General features: G+C 46.0%; 2 protein-coding genes and 1 long non-coding RNA gene across 12 annotated transcripts in view; 2 read left to right on the top strand and 1 right to left on the bottom strand.

Moving 5' to 3' along the window:
• Positions 1-3,879: 3,879 nt before the first annotated feature.
• On the top strand, positions 3,880-4,604 carry LOC111070488 (RNA-binding motif protein, X-linked 2). Its single transcript, XM_022361075.2, has one exon. It carries the CDS (start codon positions 3,979-3,981, stop codon positions 4,528-4,530), a length of 552 nt encoding a protein of 183 aa, XP_022216767.2. The 5' UTR covers positions 3,880-3,978; the 3' UTR covers positions 4,531-4,604.
• Positions 4,605-5,242: 638 nt separating this feature from the next.
• LOC111070472 (Down syndrome cell adhesion molecule-like protein Dscam2) overlaps positions 5,243-20,305 on the bottom strand; it is a 30,227-nt gene continuing 15,164 nt past the window's right edge. The window contains exons 9-22 of one of the 10 annotated variants that reach the window (XM_022361035.2): positions 19,103-19,375; positions 18,140-18,427; positions 13,943-14,062; positions 13,698-13,871; positions 13,473-13,623; positions 13,127-13,407; positions 12,570-13,055; positions 11,186-12,502; positions 10,836-11,123; positions 10,612-10,761; positions 10,389-10,549; positions 9,724-9,850; positions 8,956-9,046; positions 5,243-7,813 (exon numbers count right to left, since the gene is read on the bottom strand). In XM_022361035.2, coding sequence (XP_022216727.2) covers positions 7,399-7,813; positions 8,956-9,046; positions 9,724-9,850; positions 10,389-10,549; positions 10,612-10,761; positions 10,836-11,123; positions 11,186-12,502; positions 12,570-13,055; positions 13,127-13,407; positions 13,473-13,623; positions 13,698-13,871; positions 13,943-14,062; positions 18,140-18,427; positions 19,103-19,375 — 4,322 coding nt within the window. In that variant the 3' untranslated portion in view covers positions 5,243-7,398. Of the gene's footprint in view, positions 9,047-9,347; positions 9,437-9,723; positions 9,851-10,289; positions 10,550-10,611; positions 10,762-10,835; positions 11,124-11,185; positions 12,503-12,569; positions 13,059-13,126; positions 13,408-13,472; positions 13,624-13,697; positions 13,872-13,942; positions 14,063-17,296; positions 17,582-18,139; positions 18,428-19,102; positions 19,376-20,305 lie in introns of those variants that run through there. The other 9 variants (XM_022361036.2, XM_022361033.2, XM_022361028.2 and 6 more) reach the window with 9 other exon arrangements.
• On the top strand, positions 16,361-16,675 carry LOC121403818. Its single transcript, XR_005967485.1, has 2 exons — positions 16,361-16,395; positions 16,482-16,675. It is a non-coding gene; the product is annotated as an uncharacterized LOC121403818 (long non-coding RNA).

The following is a 20,305-nucleotide window of genomic DNA, read 5'->3' as shown; positions in this document are numbered from 1 at the left end:
TGATATTCGTTTTAATATTACTAGCTAGTTAGGACTTTAATAGCTGAAAATATAATTTTATTAGATAGATGAATCAATTTTCATGCGCACCCACGGTATATTCAGGTCCTTCGGGGACAGGGTGAGGTCCTTACGAGGCCCTTAAAAAAAGTTGGCTGTTTTAATACATACCTTGCCATGACCCAGTCGAAAGAGAGCAATTCACGCTCCCCCGACTCATTTTTGTGTTTAAATTGTGAGCATAAAAATACCCCAGAAATATACCGTAAATATACCGAAGAAAATTAGCCTAATATGGATCCATTTCCCCGATTTTGATGTTCGGTTAGATATTACTAGCTAGTTAGCCTTCTCAGCCGTAAACTAATCATTTTATCCCATTCATCAATAAATGTTGTACAAGATTGGGTAGTTCTCAGACTCTTTTTTATTGTATTATCTACATAATTAGGTTCAAACATAAAACGTAATTTTGAACTCCGGTCACACTCCGTCATTGTTGATAGTCGACCAAGTTTCTGCATGCGTATGGACTTTTGTATACCCTATTTCCTTTACTTAGTGTTAAATTTGTTGTTCCAAGCTGCTGTAAAACATTGATACTGAACTTCTCTTAGATTGACATGTTTTGCATTTGATTTGTGTTTTGTATATACATATATCCCGGTCCCGATTTATATTATTGGCACCCATAAGCTGCAAAAAATTCCTCAATATCTTTAAAACAGAGACTGAGTAGTTTCTGCATTAATTGGAGCCTGAGATTACAAACATTACTTCAATCCTATAATATCCATATCCCAAGGTATTCAGATTTGTTGCTCATATCGTGCCAAAGTTGCAGAACAATGCTGCTAGTTCATTTCCCCATGTTGCTGAAAATTTTCCCATACAAATCAAATGTATCTTGCGGAAACGGAATGAATAAACAATGAGTCGTCAAAAAATACCTTAAAGTATTTAAAATACCATAAAATATATTTATCGATACTATCAAAATCCTAAACGATATATCGATGACATATATAGATCGATTTTCTCGATATCAATAATTATTTGTATTATTTGCATGGTATTTGTTTGAATCTCAAACCAAATATTTTGGGTATTTTTTTTTCATCGAGCAATTATAATTATTCGTTTCATATCAGTCAGCTTTTGTCAGCGAGTAATTAGAAATTTTCGTTACATATCAGTCAGCTTTTTTCAGCGAGCAATTAGAAATTTTCGTTACATATCAGTCAGCTTTTGTCAGCGAGCAATTAGTATTTTTCGTTTCATATCAGCTAGCTTTTGTCAGAGAGCATTTACAATTTTTTCCATTCAAATCAGTCAGCTTTTGTCAGCGAGTAATTAGAATGTTTCGTTTCATATCAGTCAGCTTTTGTCAGCGAGCAATTAGAAATTTTCGTTACATATCAGTCAGCTTTTGTCAGCGAGCAATTAGAAATTTTCGTTACATATCAGTCAGCTTTTGTCAGCGAGCAATTTAGTATTTTTAGTTTCTTATCAGTCAGCTTTTGTCAGAGAGCATTTACAATTTTTTCCATTCAAATCAGTCAGCTTTTGTCAGCGAGCAATTAGAATTTTTCGTTTCAGATCAGTCAGCTTTTGTCACCGAGCAATTCGAACTTTTCGTTTCATATCAGTCAGCTTTTGTCAGCGAGCAATTAGAATTTTTCGTTTCATATTAATCAGCTTTTGTCAGCGAGCAATTAGAATATTTCGTTTCATATCAGTCAGCTTTTGTCAGAGAGCATTTACAATTTTTTCCATTCAAATCAGTCAGCTTTTGTCAGGGAGCAATTAGAATTTTTCGTTTCATATCAGTCAGCTTTTGTCAGCGAGCAATTAGTCCTTTTGGTTTCATATCAGTCAGCTTTTGTCAGCGAGCAATTAGTATTATTAGTTTCTTATCAGTCAGCTTTTGTCAGAGAGCATTTACAATTTTTCCATTCAAATCAGTCAGCTTTTGTCAGCGAGCAATTAGAATTTTTCGTTTCATATCAGTCATCTTTTGTCAGCGAGCAATTCGAATTTTTCGTTTCATATTAATCAGCTTTTGTCAGCGAGCAATTAGGCTTTTTGGTTTCATATCAGTCAGCTTTTGTCAGAGAGCATTTACAATTTTTTCCATTCAAATCAGTCAGCTTTTGTCAGCGAGCAATTATAATTTTTCGTTTCATATCAGTCAGCTTTTGTCAGCGAGCAATTAGAATTTTTCGTTTCATATCAGTCAGCTTTTGTCAGCGAGCAATTCGAATTTTTCGTTTCATATCAGTCAGCTTTTGTCAGCGAGCAATTCGAATTTTTCGTTTCATATTAATCAGCTTTTGTCAGCGAGCAATTAGAATATTTCGTTTCATATTAGTCAGCTTTTGTCAAAGAGCAATTATAAATTTTCGTTTCATATCAGTCAGCTTTTGTCAGCGAGCATTTCGAATTTTTCGTTTCATATCAGTCAGCTTTTGTCAGAGACAATTTACAATATTTTCCTTTCATATCAGTCAGCTTTTGTCAGCGAGCAATTAGAATTTCTTCGTTTCATATCAGTCAGCTTTTGTCAGCGAGCAATTATAATTATTCGTTTTATATCTGTCAGCTTTTGTCTATTGTCAATGAGCACTAAAAATCAATTTTAAATAGGTTGTGAAGTTTTTCAGCATTTTTTGAAATAGTTTTAATATCAAAATATTTTCTAATTAAAAAAAGGACCCACTATTGGTCTTAAGCGCAGGATAGCATGGAATCGGAAGGAGCAGTTCGAAAAGAAAGAATTAAGTCGAAGAATATATGTACGAATTTGATTCGGAGCACTAGGATCAATGGCAACATTTTGAAACTAATTTTCAAAATTTATTAGTACCCTTTTTATTTTAATTGTATTTGTAATCTTTTACGTTTCTGGCGAAATTAGGCAAATTTCGAATCACGTGATATATCTACAGCAAGAACAACAATATTTCGCATGGCTATGAAATCATAAGATAACGAGAAGGAACGTGCGAGTCGCTTCTGGGGACGCGACTCTACTTATACCCGTACTCAGTCAGTATATACATTTTTGACTTATGATTTTTTAGATTTTAGAAAAATTTACATTTTACATTTTTTTGTACATCTGATATCTACATCTACATCTACAATGTATATTTACACTAACATGTAGATTGTACAATGTACATGTCCATTTGATTCTACATCCCCGCTAGGGGTTGCGCGGACTGAACGCGGCAGAGTGTGGGCGGGGATGAGTTGTGTTGTCTCGGTGGGTGGGGGGGGAAGCAACTGAAAATTAATTTCTTCATTCTGGCTATAATTATGATCCGATCTGATTCAGATTCGGCAGTTGGTAGGTATGGGCATTCTCTACGATACTGCGTTTTAGTTTTATCGTATCTTTAAAAGTGCCTGCCACAGATTTTCGTCCTTTGTGGGGGCGGAGGGGGCGGGGCGTTGAATACACTTGTAGCAGTGTGATATCACATAAGTCTGGAAACCAAACTTGGTTGCCCTAGCTCTTATAGTCTCTGAGATCTAGGCGCTCAACAAGACGGACAGACAGACAGACGGACAGACGGACAGACGGACAGACGGACAGACAGACATGGCTCTATCGACTCGGCTATTGATGCTGATCAAGAATATATATACTTTATGGGGTCGGAAACGTTTCCTTCTCTGCGTTACACACATCCACTTTTACCACAAATCTAATATACCCCTTAACTCTTTTTTGAGTACGGGTATAAAAATAGACTCGATGACGTCAAGCAGCGTGACCGATGAGCGTGCGAAGGCGCACGTTTACAAAGCCAAAAGCCGCGATAAGCTTGTCGCGTATAAAAGGTTGGGCAGCATTGAACAAGTTATCATTTGTTTGTGTTCCAGTGAAGCAGCAGCAGCAGCAACGGCAAAAGCGGAGACAGTAAGGTGTTAGTCGTATTATTATTAAAACAGGTGAAAACTAGAGTGAAAATGTCGCAGCCAGATAGCGTGGAAAGTAAGCAAACTGCGCCCAAGGAATACAGAGATTGCAGCGGTCAACTGCCACATGCCACACCCGTAGAGGTGGAGGACATGGGTACTCTTCCGCTTAACAAGTTAATACGCAAGGCTAAAATAGCCCAGAAAATGCTGGAGGATGTGATGAAGCAACTTCAGAACCAACAGGCCAGTCCGGAATCTCAACGGGATGGACAGCACAGGAGGGAAATCAAGTCGAAGCACCGACATTCTGCAGGAGGTAAACGACACAAGGGTCATCATCCTGCCACTCTTTCGTCTTCCAACAGCTCCAACAGCGATGGCAGTGCCAGCGATTGCGAGCTCATTGCTGTGGCGAAGGAGAGGACTTCCAGACGGAGACACATTCGTGACGATCGCAAGCGGGATCGTTCCCGCTCCCGTGGTCGCTCCCGTGGTCACTCTCGTGGCCGATCCCACGGCCGTTCTCGTTCCAGGTCTTACACAAATCCTCGACGACCCACTGCCTTGCCCTTGGCGTTGCCCGTTCGGATTTCAGTGTGAGTAGCACCTGGTTTGATAAATCTCTTATTACCCATTATTTATCAACAAAAATACAAAAATAAGCAATAAAAATTTAAAAAATTTACATCTATTAAACTGATTTTTCTTTATTAAGGGGCTAGTGGTGTAAGCAGGGGCATTCTTCCCGATTAGATGCCAATATGGTCCATTTTCCTGTTGAGTTTCATTGGCATCACGAAGCATAATTGACTCAAAAGAACCAAAGATTCAGCTGGACCAGCAATTGCTTTGTGGAGGATAGTCTTCCAAATTCCGTTCCTGGCAGATTCCGGCTTAGTCTGGGCACTCTGGAGTTTTTTTACGGGTGTGCCAATGTCCTCAACCTCTACAGGTGCGTGAAGGGGCAATTGACCGCTGCAATTTCGACATGCTAGGGGTACCCTTCCCTCGGCAGTTATCTCACGAGTTCCGCTAGAAGGTTGCAGCATTTTCGTTCGCTGGTTAAATCCGATTCCCTTGGCTAGTCGAATTATACTGCTTAAAGCGAACATGCCTCTTAGGGTTTTTATAGGGCACGCATCCACGCCAACCTTATCGCAAAAGTTTGCTCTGTAAATGTTTAGAAATGAGATTTCATGCAGTCGCAGACACGACCGATGCTGATGAGATCATACTGCTGCTAATTGTCATAAAAAAAAATGCGGGGTATTTGAATTTATTTTTAAATATTTCTTATATTTTTTAAATGCTGTTTGTTTTTACATTAATAGTTTTTATTTTGTAGTTGTTGTGCTAATTATATGTTAAACATAAAAATTTGTTTTTCCCTTCTTAGATTTGGTTTTGTTGTTGCTTCTCGTTTTGATTGTGATCTATTAAGTAATTTCTCTTTTGATTTTTAGACTTTGCTGTTGTTTAATAAATTCGTAAAATTCGATGTGAATGTAATAAACCATTTCCTTGTATCGTATAAATAAATTCATATAAAAAACGGACTAAACATCTGCATCGCTAGTGCGGCATTTTAAAGAAGAAGTGCTCGGATCCCTGGATCCCTGGATCTCTGTTGTTCTGCAGCAAATGGGAAGCTCTTGAAAGAATTAATGCTCCATAAATTGAACACCTTAATCTGCAGTTTTATCTTGTGGATTTAGTGTCTCACTTATTTATTGTACTTGTATTGTATAATTTAAGAGAGCTTTGTCTAAAAACAAATTTTGGCACATGGTTCCGAATGGGGTCGTCTGATCTGTTCCTTATTTAATTCTGGCTGCTGTTGTAGTATTGTGGTATATGGATTTTCTTATGTATTTGTAGACTAGTTAAAATACAGCTATGTACTCGTATTATGTGGATTATTCGATACAAACTAAGAGCTATATATTAATTTGTAGTTTGTTTGTTTGCTCTTAACGTGGCGTTCTGCACTGCACTGCACCGCTGCTGCTTGTTGATTGAGTGTTTTGTAATATTTCAAAGTTTGATTACGATTTGGTATTTGATTCTACTTTCCCCTAGCCCTTCACATTCTCTTCATCCTTTTTAAAAACATTTATCTACAACTCGACGAACGACAGTTTGTTTATTGTAATGGAAACACTAATGAGTGGATACTGCGATATTGTGTCATATTATATATGAATATACTGCTTCAGCTGGCGAAACAATCGACTTGCATACTTCGAGCTACATTTAGTTAACATTGTTCATTGTGATTTTCTGTTGGTTTTCTGGAGTTTCTGGAGTCATGCATGCATCATTTGTCAGTCCATTTACGTGGTTGCCTTGTGGTTATTTACAAAATATATCAATATGTAGATTCGCTAACAACTAGATAAGTAGATCGATTCTTCGTTTTGTGTACCTTGGTGTATACCATACCATACCTACCTATATACATACATACTTGAGCATTATTTAGACACCCACATAAATATACAATACATATCAATTTGTACACAGCATAATTCTGAGTTATGTACCCAGATTCCTCGTTTTCGCCCGCTAAAAACTCAAAACCTACAAAACTACTTAGGAGTAGCAGCTGCTATAGCCCAAAGTATTCAGTAATACTCGTATTGGAGAGGGGGATTCGCACTCTAAAATACGAGTACACACGATGAAAGACAGTTCCGGTACGAGTACGAGTACGAGCACGAGTACAATTTCGATACTTCTACAATACCCAAGCTGTATGTAGTATTGGATAGTTTAGTGTTTTTGCAGTTAGTAGTAGTCTGAGTTACAGTTTCGAGTGATACACGCATTAGTTGTTAATTGATAGGTATATACTATATGTACTTAAAGGACTACGTTAGTATATATGTATGTACATACAACATTTGTGGAAGTTCGACAACTGACCTGGGTTCTGGACACATGCCATATACAAATACAAATACAAATACATCTGCATACATATGAATGTATGTATGTATGTATGTGCATGCACAATTATTAATACTTAGATATACATATGGGGTATGTTGTGGTACGATTACGAGTACGAGTACGAGTATGACCTCTATATATATATACGGGGTAGGAGAGAGATTGCAATGGGATGTGTTTTTGTTGAGTATTCTCGTTTTTGGATGGTTGTGCAGAATTTTGATATTGATTGTCCGAAAGTTTTCACTGTGTCATTGTGTGACTGGGTAGGTATCGTGGGGTTTTTTTTTTTGGTTGGATTGGCAAACTGGTTACGGGGTCAACCTGGTTGGGGTGGGGTGGGGTACAGGCGTCTGGGAGTTCTGGGTTTTGGTTGGGCAAGGTAACAAATGCATTATAAAATGTACAAAAAACGGCCCGGCTGCGGAATAGCTCAATTCCCTTCTACTACAGGGCCAGGGCAGGGCCAGGGCCTCATCCTATATGCTGATCCTGCGATCAGATCTTACCAATGTCTCAGACGGATATCGAGTAATCCGATTTCTCGCTAAGCAATTTCTGGCCTGGAGCGGGTGAATGTTGTTGTGGGCGTGGCTGTTGCAATGGCTGCTGTTGCTGCGGTTGCGGCGACTTGGAATGCGCCCTCTTGTGTGGTGGCTGCTGTTGCTGCTGTCGTTGCTGCTGCTGCTGCTGCTGGTGGTGGTGCTGCTGCTGCTGTTGGTGCTCCTGCTGCAACTGGGATGTGGTGGAGGAGGGGCGCGACCAGAGCGACGATCGCTGGCCGAGCTTTAGCTTCTTGATCGTGTCCACATCGCACTCCACCTCTGCCAGCTCGATGCGCTCGCCCAGCCCCTCCTCGGCGTGGTGGAAGGCACCGGGGGTGCACTCGGCCTGCAGCTGGAGCGGATGCAGCGTTCGCAGGATGCCAGCCCTGCGCACGTGGGAGGCATGTGAGAGCGTGTGGAAGGGGGACAAGACAGACAGACAAGAGAGAGTCCAGAGTTGGTTCAACAGTTGGTGTGCAAGAGCGCAACCACAGCTCAAGCTCAGCTCAAGCTTTCAGTTAAGACTTAGTGGATTGTTGTTGTTGTTGTTGTGGTGTTGGTGGTGGTGGTGGTGGTGGTGGTGTTCTCGGTGTCTCGGCCAGATTAATGGGCTCCCTCGGGTCCACACACCTCACCGTAGGCCAAGTCTCATGTCTGATCTATGGGATCCATGTAGGTGCAGGAGATCTCGCCGCTGTCGTAGCCGAAGCCACCACCGCCTCCAACTCCCCCGCCAGCTATTCCCATGGCCATGGCCTCCCTGCCAACATATTCACTCCCCCCCCCATTGGCCGTATCCTATTTGGGCAGCGTGGGCGCTGTAAAGAACTTGGACGAGAGCAGGGCCGTCGAGGGGTTCAGCAGCGTGCCGCTTGTGGCAGCAACGCCCTGATGCTGATGCTGATGGTGGTGCGGTGGCTCATGCGCGGGCATTATGGACTTGTGTGGTATGGGTCGGAACTGTGAGGATGGGGGCATGCAAGTCACAGGCACAACGGATGCTAGGGGACTACAACCGACAACGCCATCGAGGCCCACCAGCTCCTGACCATTCACATGCATCGACGATGATGGTACGGACTCCAGCTGGTGGAGCTTGGGCGTGATCAAGAGGGGCTGCTGTTGCTTCAAACTACTACTGGTCTGGTTGGGGTTATGGTTATGGTTATGGTTATGGCTATGGCTTTGATTCTGAATCTGAATCTGATTGTGGTTTTGGTTTTGGTTTTGGCTATTATTTATCTGCTGTTTGTGGAACTGTTTCTGTTGCTGTGTGCTGATCGATGGCGATTTGACCAATGTGGGTATGTGGCATTGTATGGAGTCTTGTGATTTGAAGGTGCTCGATATGGATTTCAGATTGCCGCCAACGCCGCCAACGCCGCGTGGAGATAGAATTTTGCTTGAATTTCCGGATGATGTGGCTGTATTTGTGGCAGTGGTGTTTGTGGTGTTGTTGTTCATTTTATTGCTGTTGTGGTGGCGCGGTGTGGTGTTGGTGGAAAACTGATATTGCTGATGATGATACCTGGAGCGACCGCGTCGCGGCAGTGACTTTTGCTCGGACATTGGCGACAGGTCGGAGGATGTGCTTGATTGTGCTCCATGGTAGATGATGCCTGCAACACACAACGAATGCGGCACGAATACGGATACGGATACGATGCGGTTCGATGCGGTTCGATGCGGTTCGATACGGTTCGATACGGTTCGGTACGGTTCGGTTTGGAGCGAGAGGAAGAGAAAAGAACGGTGGAGAAAAGAAACGAAAATCGATATCGGGCAGATAGAAAGAGCAGTTGTTTGGAGCGGGGCACACATACAACTTATCGGTAGCTTAGGTCTAGGCTTAGGGCTAACATAGTCTTGGTGTTGGTCGGATTCGGTTGGTGGTGTTGATTTTGGTGGCTGTGTCAGTGGATGTGGCATGTGACATGTCTGCTGCACGACATACTACAGATATGTTATCGAGATATTGTGATTTGGAAAGGGTTGCATTAGTCTAGAGTCTGCAAAAACAAAGCAACACAAAAGAAGAGAGCAGAGCAGAGCAGAGCTGGCAGATTACATCATTTCAAAGCCTCCGAAAACTAAGGGTACCCCGAGGGAGAAAACACGAGTATACTCTCTGAATACTGAATAGATTCGCCAACATATTTAGTATATTTCTTCTGCTGTGTTCTCCCCCAAAAGTACATAAGAAAAGCCAACTAAAGTAATTTAGTGTAAATGATTTGAGTGTCCATCCAATCGGAAAGAAAGAAATAAATTCAGAGCCCAAACGACTGGAACTTACTGTGCTTGATCTTGCCCTCGTGCTGGTTGGAAGACTCGGTGCGGCTGGAGGTCAGCTGGTCCTGGTCCGACTCCGATTCCTCGCTCTCCGGCTCGGTCTTGCGCGAGTGGCGTCTTCGGTTCTTGGACTGCACATGGAACAGAGCAAAGGGAATTAGTGGGTTCTGTCTGTCTGTCGGCCGGTGGCTGAAACTAGCGACTACGGAAGCGCCGTGGGGAATGGAACGCCTCTCGAAACGAACAAAGGGAGAACTCAAGATTGGCAGGTGACACGGTGGAAGCAGGGGGCAAGCACTCGCCCGCCCCCCGCACAACTTCGTATTTATGTGGCATTGCAATTAAGGGATTTTCGGGAATCGAGGATATCGAGGATAAAACAAAAAGGATAATCGAGCAGAACAACATAAAAAGCACGTTACATTATTACGGGGTGTGGGGGAAAAACACTAATTGTCGAGCCACTGACAGAGCCAGAGGCACGAGTACAAAGAGCGAGACAGACAGAGAGACAGACAGAGCGACAGAGAGAGAGAGAGCTAAATCAAGGAAATGATTAAACAAACGCACGATATTATGAAACGGTGAGGTCTGATAATAATTATGAATTGTCTTTGGAGGACGTTGGTTGTGGTGGTTGTGGTGGTGATGGGTGGTTGGTTTTAGTACCGCAGCTGGTGGTGGCGATGAACAGCCCTCGGCCAAGGCCCTCTCATGGTACATGAACGAGTGCAGCAGCGTGTTGGCCGGTCCGCTGTGATGCGGCTGGGACATGTTGCCCGCCTCCGACAGCTGAAAGGTGGCATACGGCGAGATGTCCTCGGAGGTTTCTGCCAAATACAATACAAAGCAATGAGTGACGACTGCTGACTCCACACGCCACTTAATGTACCTGGAATCTTGTCATTGTTCTGCATGGAAACCTTATGGATGGTGGCGTAGTAGCGCTCACGCTGCGCCGCCTCCGAATTGGCACGATTCTCCAGCGACTCCTTTTGTATGTGGTTGCTTTGCTCTGCGGGCGACGGAGCAGGGTGCAGAACTGAGTCAATTAGGAGCGTCATCCTCCCTGAAAGAGAGCCACCTACTCCCACCCCCCACCCCCAATATACTTACTGTGCCTGTAGCAAATGATGACCATGGCGATGGTGCAGATCATGCCCGAGAGCGCCGCTATGCTGGGTATCAGCAGGTTGATGTTGCCATAGAAGACGGTCGGACCGCGCTGGCCCCGCTGCACGATCTCCGGCGGCGGTGGGTCGCCGTCCTTGGTCAGCGTCACGAACGAGAACTCCGCCTGCGAGGCTCCAGCCACATTGTGCGCCTCCATGCGCATCTGATAGAGCGTCGACGGCTGCAGATTGGACACGGTCACACGTCGCTGCGGTTTGAGGGCATTGGACACTGCAAAGGGAACATCGTAGTCCATGTGGAGTCCATCAATAGCCAGCTGTGTGCACACTCACCTAGCACCCACTCCGTTTCGGGATCGTCGGTCATGGCGCGGTACTGCAGCACAAAGTACATGAGGGGGCAGCCATTGTCCGGCCAGGTGTGTAGGCGGATCAGCACCGATGTGGAGTTGGGGGACAGCAGACTGGTGGAGGCGGGCATGCCCGGCGCCTGGCCCTGGGTGCGCACGTGCAGCATGATGCTGGTGGGCGAGGTTCCCACCTTGTTCTGGGCACTCAGGTGGATCTGGTAGGTGCTGCCGCAGACCAAGCCCTTCAGCTCGTGGCTGGAGGCGTGCCGCGACAGCTGCATCTCGTCCGTGTTGCCCGAGCCGCGCCGGTAGAACAGGGTGTAGCCAGTGATGGGGGCGTTGCCGGTGAAGCCGCACTTCCAGTGCATCAGGATGCTGCTCGAGGTGGCGCTGGTCACGTACAGCACCGGAGCGGAGGGCGGCACCTGCACCAGCAGCGTGTGGGTGAGACGGTCCGTGCCAATGCCATTATCCACCTGACAGCTGTAGTTGCCACTGTCCGCCAGTTGCAGGTTGTTGATGATCAAGTCGCCCGAGTCCAGCAGCTGCGAGTTGTGCAGTCCGCCCTGGCGCAGGGCCACGTCCGACTTGAACCACTCGCGCTTGGGCTTGCCCACCGCCGTGCAGGGCAGCGTTACTGTTGCTCGCCAGGGCCGCACCGCCGGCCCCCCGAACGAGATGATTCTGGCCGGCACCCGATTGGTCGTGATCTGGGAGACCACCCTGGAGCTCTTGCCCTCGCCCACGCGCGTGCTGGCCGTCACCCAGAACTGGTACTCCATGTGTGGATGCAGCCCCTTCGACTCGTAGAAGTGCTGCTGCGATGGCAGGCTCCGCTTCTCGTTGTTCAGCTCCTCCCGCCCGTTGACGACGCGCGTGTACAGGCTGTATTTGGTGATGACGCCATTGGGCTCGGTGGGTGGCAGCCAGGAGATGTAGAGCGACTGTGTGGTGCTCACCACCACCTTGATGTCGGCCGGCGCCTCGGGCACATCCTCCTCGCTGTGACAGAACAGGGCCTTGGACACGGAGCCGTCGCCCATGCGTGTGTGGGCCAGCACCTGGATGCTGTAGTTCGTGTACTTTCGCAGACCCGTCAGCACCATGGTCAGGGCCGTTGTCTTGCGGGACTCCACCTCGTCCTTGCTGGGCAGAATGTCGTCCATGACGGGCTCGAAGACCAGCTTGTATCCCTGCAGCAGTCCGTTCGTGTGGTATATCGGCGGCGGCTGCCACGACACTTGCAGCGACTGCGAGGACAGGGCGGCACAGCGCACATCCTCCGGCGGACGACTGGGCACTGAAGCGGGTAGAGCGGGGAGAGGGTTAATATCTTTGAAAGATTGGGGACCCGAGGAAATACTCACCATCTTCCATGGTCTGCGCTGCGCTCGGCTCGGAAAGGGGTCCCGGACCCACCTGATTGAAGGCCTGCACCACGACGTTGTAGCGGGCAAACTTGGCCAGTCCGCTCAACAGGAGCTCCCCGCTGCCGCCATCGCCGTCGCCCGAAACGGAGGTGAAGTTGTAGGCCGTGTTGCCGGAACTGGCCAGCTTGTAGCCCACATTGTAGCCCTGGATGTCGCCGTGTCGCAGCTCTGGCAGCGGTGCCACCCAGCTGATCAGCAGCTCCGTGGAGGACAGAGGTCTGACGGATAGATTAAGGGGCGGGCCCGCTGGGCGCTGTGGCTCTGTGCGCACAACCAGCTCCTGGCTGGGTGCACTGCGTCCCGCATTGCCCTCGGCTATCACCCTGAAGGCGTACTTAGTGGCCGGCTTAAGGTTCTCGATCAAAGCGTTGAAGGAGGGCGGATCCTTGACCTCCAGCTGCTGCCACTGTTCCACGAACAATGCTGCTGGCGGAGGATGAGGCAGAAAATAAATCATTCATTGTTGGCAGGGAAGTTTCTCTGTCGGCACTTACGATCGGCCTCGCGGTACTCCACCAGGTACTTGGACACATCGCCGGTGCCCAGGGACTTGGGCTGCCACTTGAGGTTCACCGATCGGCTGCTTATCATGGCCGCCTCCAGCACACTGGGCGGCTGTGGTGGCTCCTGCACCTGCAGCTGCACCAGCTGCTGATCGTTGCCGTACAGATTGCTGGCCCTGCAGAAATACGGCCCACTGTCGGTGGCATCCACGGTGCGTATTTGCAGCTCAGCCGAGACTCCGTCCGGAGTGGCTTCCTGCTTAACCGATATCCTGAAAGCAAAGATTGAACTTGTCCGTAAGAGGGTTCCTACGCTCATCCCGTTGACTGCACTCACTTGTAGTTGGTCGACGGGTTGAGCGTGTTCTTCCCAGAGCGCATCCAGACAATATTGATCGGCTTGTCGCCGCTCACGGCGCACTGCAGCAGCGCCGTGTCGCCCTTCTTCACGGTGACCGAGCGGGACGTGGAGGAGAAGTACGGTGAGGCTGCAAGTGTGAGAGTATTTCGAAATGTAACCACACTGCGGAGACTAGCCTCCCCCGAGGCGCGAGATACTCACAGTTCACTTTCAGTTGGATGACCTTGCCGATGCCGGTGCCGATGCCATTGTTTGCTTGGCACAGATAGAAGCCCTCCCGATCCTCCTTAACGTGCTGCAGCAGCAGCGAGCCGTTGGCCAGGAGCTTGGTGAAGGGACGCTCCCGAACCTCCTCGTACTCCCCGGACTTGCTGCCTGCAAACGGGGTGACAGTGGGGTGAGACCTCGGACTTTTGGGGGATCCTGTGGGTGGGGCGGTGTCTCACCTGTGGCCTTCTTCCAGACAATGCTGGGCGTGGGCACACCCTGGGCCTGGCAGTGCAGCATTATGTGACGATTTCGCTCCACGTTCGCGTCCGCTGGCTCGACAATCCAGCGCGGCGGCACTACGGGGCGTATGGGTAATGCAATATATTGGTTAATAGCGTTTAAGATTGGAACTGTGTTCAAATGAAAATTTCTAGGACATATAGAGAGAGAGTAAAGGTTCTTAGACTTAGATAGAGACAGAGACAGAATGAGAGAGAGAGGAAAAGTGAAGAGTTCTGGCAAAGTAAAAACGGCAGAAAATAATTTGTTTGGTTTACGTTCTTTTGGATTTCCTTGTGCCTAGCACAAATGTAAAAACTTTGCAGAAAACTTGGTAGCATATAGTAGTAGGTAGAGTATGTAGTAGGAGGAACTTTCAACTAATGTACAAAAGGATAGTTTGCTCGGGTGGTTTGCTTGAAAATCAAATACAAAATCAGTTTTCATATGCAACTTAGTCAAAAATCGAAAAATCGAAAAATAATACATAGTAGTTGTCGATGCTTTCGTTTTGTTTGTTGTTCATTATTTAAGAGTATTTTATTGATGGGAGGTCCATGGGAAAATTATTGAATGTGATTTGTTGGTGGTGTGCAAGGATTTTCATTTTCATTTTCATTTGAATTTCAATTTGAATTTTATTCACATTTAAGTTTGGTTTTTGTTCGCCCACGCTCTGTGACTCGCTGTTTCGTTGTTTGTGGGACAACAAATTCGGCAAATAAAAAAAAAAACGAGTTAAATATATTCTGGTATATATTGCGCATAAATTATAAAACAAAGGCATGCCAGAAGCGCAATGGAAATTGAAAAATATATTTGCATGGAAATTATGAAATTCGCAACACAAATGGAACGTTATGTGGGGAGGGGGTGGGGTGTTTATAGTTTTGGACACGCAGCTAACAAAACACAGGCGAAACACGAAAAAAGCGAACCAATAAAACTGAAATTCCACAGATAATCTCTTCGATAGGCCACGCCTCCGCCCAGGGAATGGTTTTCAAAATTGTTCCATAAATCATGAGGCCAATGAAAATGTTTACTTAGCAGCTGCATTTAATTGCCAGGCTTTTGTTTGTGCAGCGCTAACAAAATAAAAATAAAGAAAAAATATTAATTAAAATTAAAGCCGGACAAGGATCAAATATGGCGCAATAAATTAAATTAAGAGCAGGCCCCCGGGTCTATTTAATGAAGAGTATTTCTGGTGATTTAATTTCTCTTTTTTTTTTGGGTTCTTTTTGCAGGTTTCTTTTTTGGCACGATACAAAGCAGGATCGTATAAATATGTTAGTATATTTCGAATGCGGGGGAAAAAATCATTGCACACAACAACAGCAGCAGCAGCAGCAGCAGCATTGGGGATAACTAATAAAATAAATTAAATTTGGGATTTGTCTTCGTCAAAAGAATATATATTTAATTTTAATTAATTTTTGTATTTATTTTATTTTTCCAGGCAGAGAAAAGCGCTTTGCGGAGCAATTGTTTTGGGGGTGTGGAAAGCAAAGTAATCGTTAAACGGAAAACCAACGGAAAACAGGGGCTTAAGAACGAAAAAGAGAGCAAGCAACTCATAGATAATTGGAAATAAAAATTCATTTTTTCACAGCAGTACGCGCATGCAATGCAGCAGTCGGCAGCAATCGTACAGCAGTTCGTATGTACAGTTTGCATGCGGAAACAAAAAGTGCACTAGCTATGAATGGGGAGGGGGTGGAACAAACAAACACTCATTCTAACTACATTAGCAAATACTGCGAAGCTTTAAATCTTATCTATTTATTTGGTTTTGTTTCTTCTTTCAACTCGTTTTGAGGTTCTGGGCGGGGGTTTTTTCTTTTTTTTTTATTATCAGTATTACTATCGTAGCATGTATGGATGGAATGGTGTGTCTTTTTTTTGCTCTGCAACAAGATTATGTTTATGCATTTTCAATTTGAGTACAGTCACTCGCACTAGCACTCACTCACACAGGCATACACGAGCGAGAGAGAGAGAGAGAGAGAGACAAATAGAGAGTTAGCAATTAGAGCGACCAAAGCCGAATGGAAGAAGCGTAAGCGCGTGTTTTGTGGCATCTTCGGGGGATTTGTAGCTCGTTCATTCTTTTGCAGCGTTCGCTTTGTTTCACTCGTTCGTTAATTAAGCAGTGCACAGCACTGCGAGGGATTTGGGGAATGGTTGAAATGGGGTAACAAAAATGAGCAGAACAAATGGAAACTTTTTGCATTTCTCCAGTATTTTCTAGATGCAACAGCAGCAGCAGCAGCAACAGCAGCGACAGAGCGAGAGAGAGTTCGGCAGCGGCAGCGACAGTAGCATCAACATCAGCGACGAAGACGAAGGCGAAGGCGAAGGCAAAGGCAAAGGCAATGGCAAAAGGCGAATGCGGCAACCAAAAAAAGTATGAAGCGAATAAAGCAAATGAATCTTAAAGCAGCTTATGTTCCATATTTATGCATGAGTATTTGTATAAATTATAAATTACAGCGCATCACGAATGCAGTGCGCTCTCCAAACTCCCACAAACTCAATTTGATTTGGGTGGGGGTGGGGGTGGTGTCGGTCTGCCCCCACCCCTTGTTATTTTCGGCGCGAGAGCTGGGATAGTGCACCTGTCGCGACTGTCGTCTAAGAAGCCACTCAAATGATATTCAGCAAATAAAAATATACATTATACAATACTGGATTATGTGTGTGTGAGAATTTAATAAGGTTTTTTTTGTTTTTGGTTTTGTTTGTTGTTTGTTGTTTTTGGTTTTGGTTTTGGTTACGAAGCGCATAAGAAGCAGTGCAGTTAAACGGTTTACCTGGTGAGAGACTGTTGTCAAAAAACCCACAGCGTGCCAAAGCGACTTAAGGGTGGATTGGATGGACTCTTATATGTAGATTAGTTTTGATGTTTGGGGGTTTTAAAGCGCAGGGCAGGGCTTTCATTTAGTTATGAGCGGGGGTTATCGGGGTTTTTGTGAGACTCAAAAAATCAAAGCACCTTGGGGCTCGTACTCAGGCCACAGCCACAGCCAGAGCCACAGTGGGGCAGCGTTAAGCTGCTCCAAAAAGCTAGTCAACAGCTTAGTTTATTTAAAAATCAACCAAAAAAATATACAATATCATCAACAACGGAAAATAACCATTAAGAAGCTTTTCTTGAATACATCAGCGGGAAAGCAAAAAGATCTTGAGGGGCAAGTGAAGATCGCTTAGTTAATATTCGTGTATGTATTGTATGTGTGTGTGTGTGTGTGTGTATTGGGGGTTGGGGGGTAGTTGGTTGGCGTTCAGTGTGTAACCTTGTACGCTACCTTTGACCTGCAACAGAGCTGTGTACTTGATCTCGGCCGCCGGATTCTTGGCCACGCACGTGTACTCCCCGGAGTGCGTGGCCGACAGCGACGGTATGCTCAGCAGCGAACTGTACTGATCTAGCATGGTCACATTGGCACCCAGCAGATCGGGCAGCGGCTCGCCATCCTTCAGCCAGATGAGCTTCAGGGGCGCGTCGCCCCGCGATACACCGCAGACGGTGCGAGTGCGCATGCCCTCGGCCAGGCCCTCCTGGAAGGCGAAGGGTTCTATGCTCGGCGGCACTGCAAGAGGGAAAGATCATGCGAAACTGGTTAAGAATGGATCTGGTTGAGGCTTCCACCACTGATGATGAAGACAGCCAGCAGACACTGTTGATGATGATTTTCCATTCGATTCGTTGATTCCCACGCTGTTTGCTATTCGGTGTTTCTTTTGTGTGAAATTGTTAATTGATTCGATGGGTCTGGCGTATAGGTATGGCAGATTTGATTTACAGCTAAACCTTCGCAGTTTTGTTAACACATTTCGAATGAAAACGCTACTAAATATGGTACGTATATTAAGTATCTCAGATATTTGTACAAACATTCCAAAGTCGAAACATCATTTACAGTGGAGAGGAGTAAGGAGGAATATGCATTTCAACGGGTGGTCTGCTTGTGTGTGTTTTTTTTTTTGTGGTTTTTTTTGTGATGAATCAAAGTGCATACGGAAGGAAATATATATAGTAACTCAACTACTTGCAACTAAACAGGATTACTGGTATACGGGATAACGGCAGGCTCAGGCTCAGGCTGTGCTGAGAGAGCCAGCTACGCCGGGCCGACTCATGTGTTTACCATTGACCAGGAGGGCCTGAGAGTTCTCCACCTCGGCCGCCGAGTTCCGCACCACACAGGAGTAGTTGCCGGTGTGGTCGCTGCCCAGATTCTCGATAACCAGGATGCTGTTGTACTGGTCCACCTGCTTCACGGACATGTGCTGCGTGGGATCGATGGGGCGGCCATCCTTGCGCCAGTTGATGGTCAGCGGCAGATCGCCCTTGACCACCGAGCAGGTGAGCGAGGCGCGATCCCCCATATTCAGCTGCAGGATGTTCGTTTGGAAGGGGCTTAGCTTCGGCGGCACTGCAAGGGATTCGGTCAAGCAATCGGTCAGCACAAAACGGAAGCAGAAGGAGTCAAATCAGAGCTCAACGGGGCAGAAATCCCCGGACGGAGTCCAGCCAACAAAAAAAAAAGGTTGCGAATTATGAAAATTTAATCAGCGTCGCGCTTCATTAGGGCGCGAATTCATTAACATTAACTCTGATGAAAGCAAAAAAAAAAGGGACCCACCCGGCGCTGCTTACTCCCACTGCTTCCTTTTTAATTTACAAACTTTTAAGCTTAGATTATTGCGCATACTTAATTACAGTGGGGCCAGAAAGTACACACACCCAACAGAAGACCCGAAACAAAACAAAAACAAAATTAAGCAGAACCAGAAGAAAAAAAATACGAATCCGAACGCAAAAAGGTTGGCAAAGGGAAAGCCTGAAGCGCCATGGGAAACTACTTAGTTTGCTGTTAATAATTAAAATGCAATTTTCACTTCACTTCGTTTCGTTTTGTTTTGTTTTTGTTTTTGGTGGCCCGCCGCCTGATGTCATCGCTGTGAAGAGATCTGTGAAAGAAAGCAACAACCTCGACCCGGTGGTCTTCTTCTCTGTGCTCTCGTTGGGGTGGGGGGAACACAGGGCAGCAAAGCATAATGTTTTTCTGTGCCTGTGCCCACACATACGAGGACGAGTGAGTACTAACCTATGACCGTCACCTCGCCGCTGCGCCGGGCACTGTGGCCCTGCTTGTTCCGGGCCCAGCACGTGTACACGCCGGAATCGGAGTTCTTCTGCACGGGACTGATGGTCAGCGAGCCGTCCGGCTGCACACGCTGCCGTATGTCGTCGGGCAGCTCCCGGCCGCCGCGCTCCCAATGGATCTCCTCGATGGGATATCCAGCCACGGGGCACTTCAGATTCAATGTTTCGCCCGAGACGGCGGTCACCTTTGGAATCAGACGAATGTACGGAAGACCTGTGACAGAGACAGAGAGAGCAATAAGTAGAGAGAATGAGATGGAATGCAAATGCTTAACTGATTTGAGCGCACGTTGCTTTGTTTTTAATAATGCAGTAAGCAACTGCAACTACAGCTACAGCTTCAGCTACAACTGCATTTAGGTAAAAGCAAGCAGCAGGGAGCAGGGAGCAAGGAGCAGGGAGCAAGGAGTCAGGCAACCGGAAGCAGTGCACAATGTAATATGCATATCCTGGCTGCCTGCCTGCCCATTCCCCCCTATGCCAAAACACTTTTCGGGAAACGTGGAAGGAAATAATGCAGCAAATGTCGGCCCTGGCGGCTGTCGAGGGAGTGCAAAGTGGGAGTTGGAGTTGGCGTTGGCGTGGTAAAGGGATTGTGGTTGAGGATTCCATGTGGGTTCCATATATATATTTTTTTTTCTGCACAGTATGCATAATTTTCGAGCATGTCATACGTGAGTCCCGGTGTCCGTGCCCATGCCCATGCTCATGTGTGTGCAGTGCACGGCGGTAGGAGATTTTTGTAATCACCGCCATTACCAAGTCGCGCAATCAGCGACATCGCCGGGCTTTAAACTAAATGATGATGGTGGGAGTGGGATTCGTTCGTTCCCCCTTTTCCAGCAGACAATGTTGGCGGGGTATGCGGAAATTGTTAACAGACTTGTAAGTATGCAGAACTTTCTATTTGATTATCTGGCTCACAGATTTCTCTTTTCAATTTCCACTGTCACATTACAGCCTGCAGAGTCGTAAGTTTCCCGCCAGTCTTTTTGTGCTCTGTGTAGGAGTTCCACTAGAGATTCTATACCATAATCATTATGATGGAAATGTTAGATTATATTAATCTTGCAATCTATTGCGACTATTTATTCAATTTATCCTAAGTTTTCCATAATATATTTTGTGCCTGTAGAGCATTAAG

This window comes from Drosophila obscura, unplaced genomic scaffold (assembly GCF_018151105.1).
Source record: "Drosophila obscura isolate BZ-5 IFL unplaced genomic scaffold, ASM1815110v1 contig_1, whole genome shotgun sequence".
NCBI classification, from domain to species: Eukaryota; Metazoa; Arthropoda; class Insecta; order Diptera; family Drosophilidae; genus Drosophila; species Drosophila obscura.
Note: the sequence above shows the minus strand (reverse complement) of the source record. Positions and strands in the feature narration are given on the sequence as shown.